General features: G+C 51.3%; 1 protein-coding gene across 1 annotated transcript in view; it reads right to left on the bottom strand.

Moving 5' to 3' along the window:
* NHLH2 (nescient helix-loop-helix 2) overlaps positions 1–123 on the bottom strand; it is a 474-nt gene extending 351 nt beyond the window's left edge. Inside the window, exon 1 of the mRNA XM_085326006.1 lies at positions 1–123. This exon is cut by the window's left edge and continues 351 nt beyond it. Within this exon, the coding sequence (XP_085182132.1) occupies positions 1–123 (123 nt within the window).
* Between the last annotated feature and the right edge of the window lie 1,269 nt (positions 124–1,392).

Genomic DNA, 1,392 nt, shown 5'->3' with positions numbered 1-1,392 from the left:
GGGCTCCGGGTCGGAGACGCAGCAGCTCAGCGCCTGGGCGTCCGCGCCGCCCAGGGACTCCGGGTCCGAGGGCGCCGAGGAGGGGTGGTCGGAGTCGGCAGCTTGGTCCGGGCTAAGCATCATCTTGGAGGGGGGCGGAGGAGCCTTCCCGGGACAGAAGCACAGAGAGCGGGTCAGCGCCAGGCGGCCACCCGTGGGCGTGTGCGTGTGCGTGGGTCCTGCCCCGGCCCTCCCCGCCGCCGGTGGCCGCCGCTGACCCGGCGGGAGGCAAAGCCCGGCAGCACGGCCCGGGCTACGGCAGCAGCAAGGCAGCCCGCTGTGTCTTCGGAGGCAGCGGTTACTAATGAGAGCAGCAGCGAGAATAAATTATGCCCCATAATTTACCATCCCATTTCTAGCGCTCGTCGACAGCTTCAACGGAATATACACCCTCCCGTCACTTCCCGTGCTTGTCCGTTTGTAGAAACAGGCCCGGAGAGCAATAAAAGAAAATATTTTTTTTTAACAAGCTAATATTCAGTGGCTTGATATTAAGTGGATTAAAAAAAAATTAATATCGTGTTCCTTCCCCCGCCCTCCCACTACCCCCCCCCCCCCGCCAATTTCTCCTTAACCATTTCTCTTTCAGTAACACTCTGGGGGATCTGGGCTGCACATACAATGCTTTCAAACAGAGAAATACAGCTCAAGGCTCCCCAAACATAACAAGGCCAGTGGGGAAATATATTTTCTTAATCAAACCCACGGGATCCGATGTATCTACCGGATTCTCCTTTTGCTCTTGTCCTTGCGCTCATTTTCTTTTTTTTTTCTTTTTTTTTTTCTGCTGCTGATTTTATTCGGATAGCCATTTGCTAGCGATCAGATGGGGATGTTTGGAGAAACCGAGGCTTTTAAGTGCGGGATTAAAAAAAAGAAACAGAAACCCAAAGCAGCGCCCGAACTTTCCCATTTCTTTAAATTTTCCCTCCTCTCCCCTTGCTGCACGAAAAAGGGGGAGGGGGGAGGTAAATAAATAAATAAATGCGGACGTGCCTTTCAAAAGAAAATTGAATCGTATCTTCTTGCGGCCTCACAGAGCACCATCTGTCATGTAGACAGCTATACAAATCCAAGAGCGTACGTGGACATGCCGGCATGTAATAAAACAATACATCAGGCAACTAGTGAATAACCTTGGACACAAATGTGTGTGTGTGTGTGCGTACGGCTGGGGTGTCGAACGAGGTGGGGAGAGAACCTGAGGGAAGGGAGATCACGTCCTCCCGTGCCCAAAATGCAGAATGCCAAGTATTTCCATGTAAAGTTTCCATGCAAAGCCCCTCTCTCGGCTCTCAGACCCAGCTGGCAAAATGAAAGAAATTAAAAAAGCAAATAAATAAATAAATAGAA

The sequence above is a fragment of the Rhea americana genome, unplaced genomic scaffold (assembly GCF_003343005.1).
Source record: "Rhea americana isolate MKP2758 unplaced genomic scaffold, rheAme1 scaffold_126, whole genome shotgun sequence".
NCBI lineage: Eukaryota > Metazoa > Chordata > Aves > Rheiformes > Rheidae > Rhea > Rhea americana.
The sequence above is the reverse complement of the archived record's forward strand: the minus strand, read 5'-3'. Positions and strand labels throughout refer to the sequence as shown.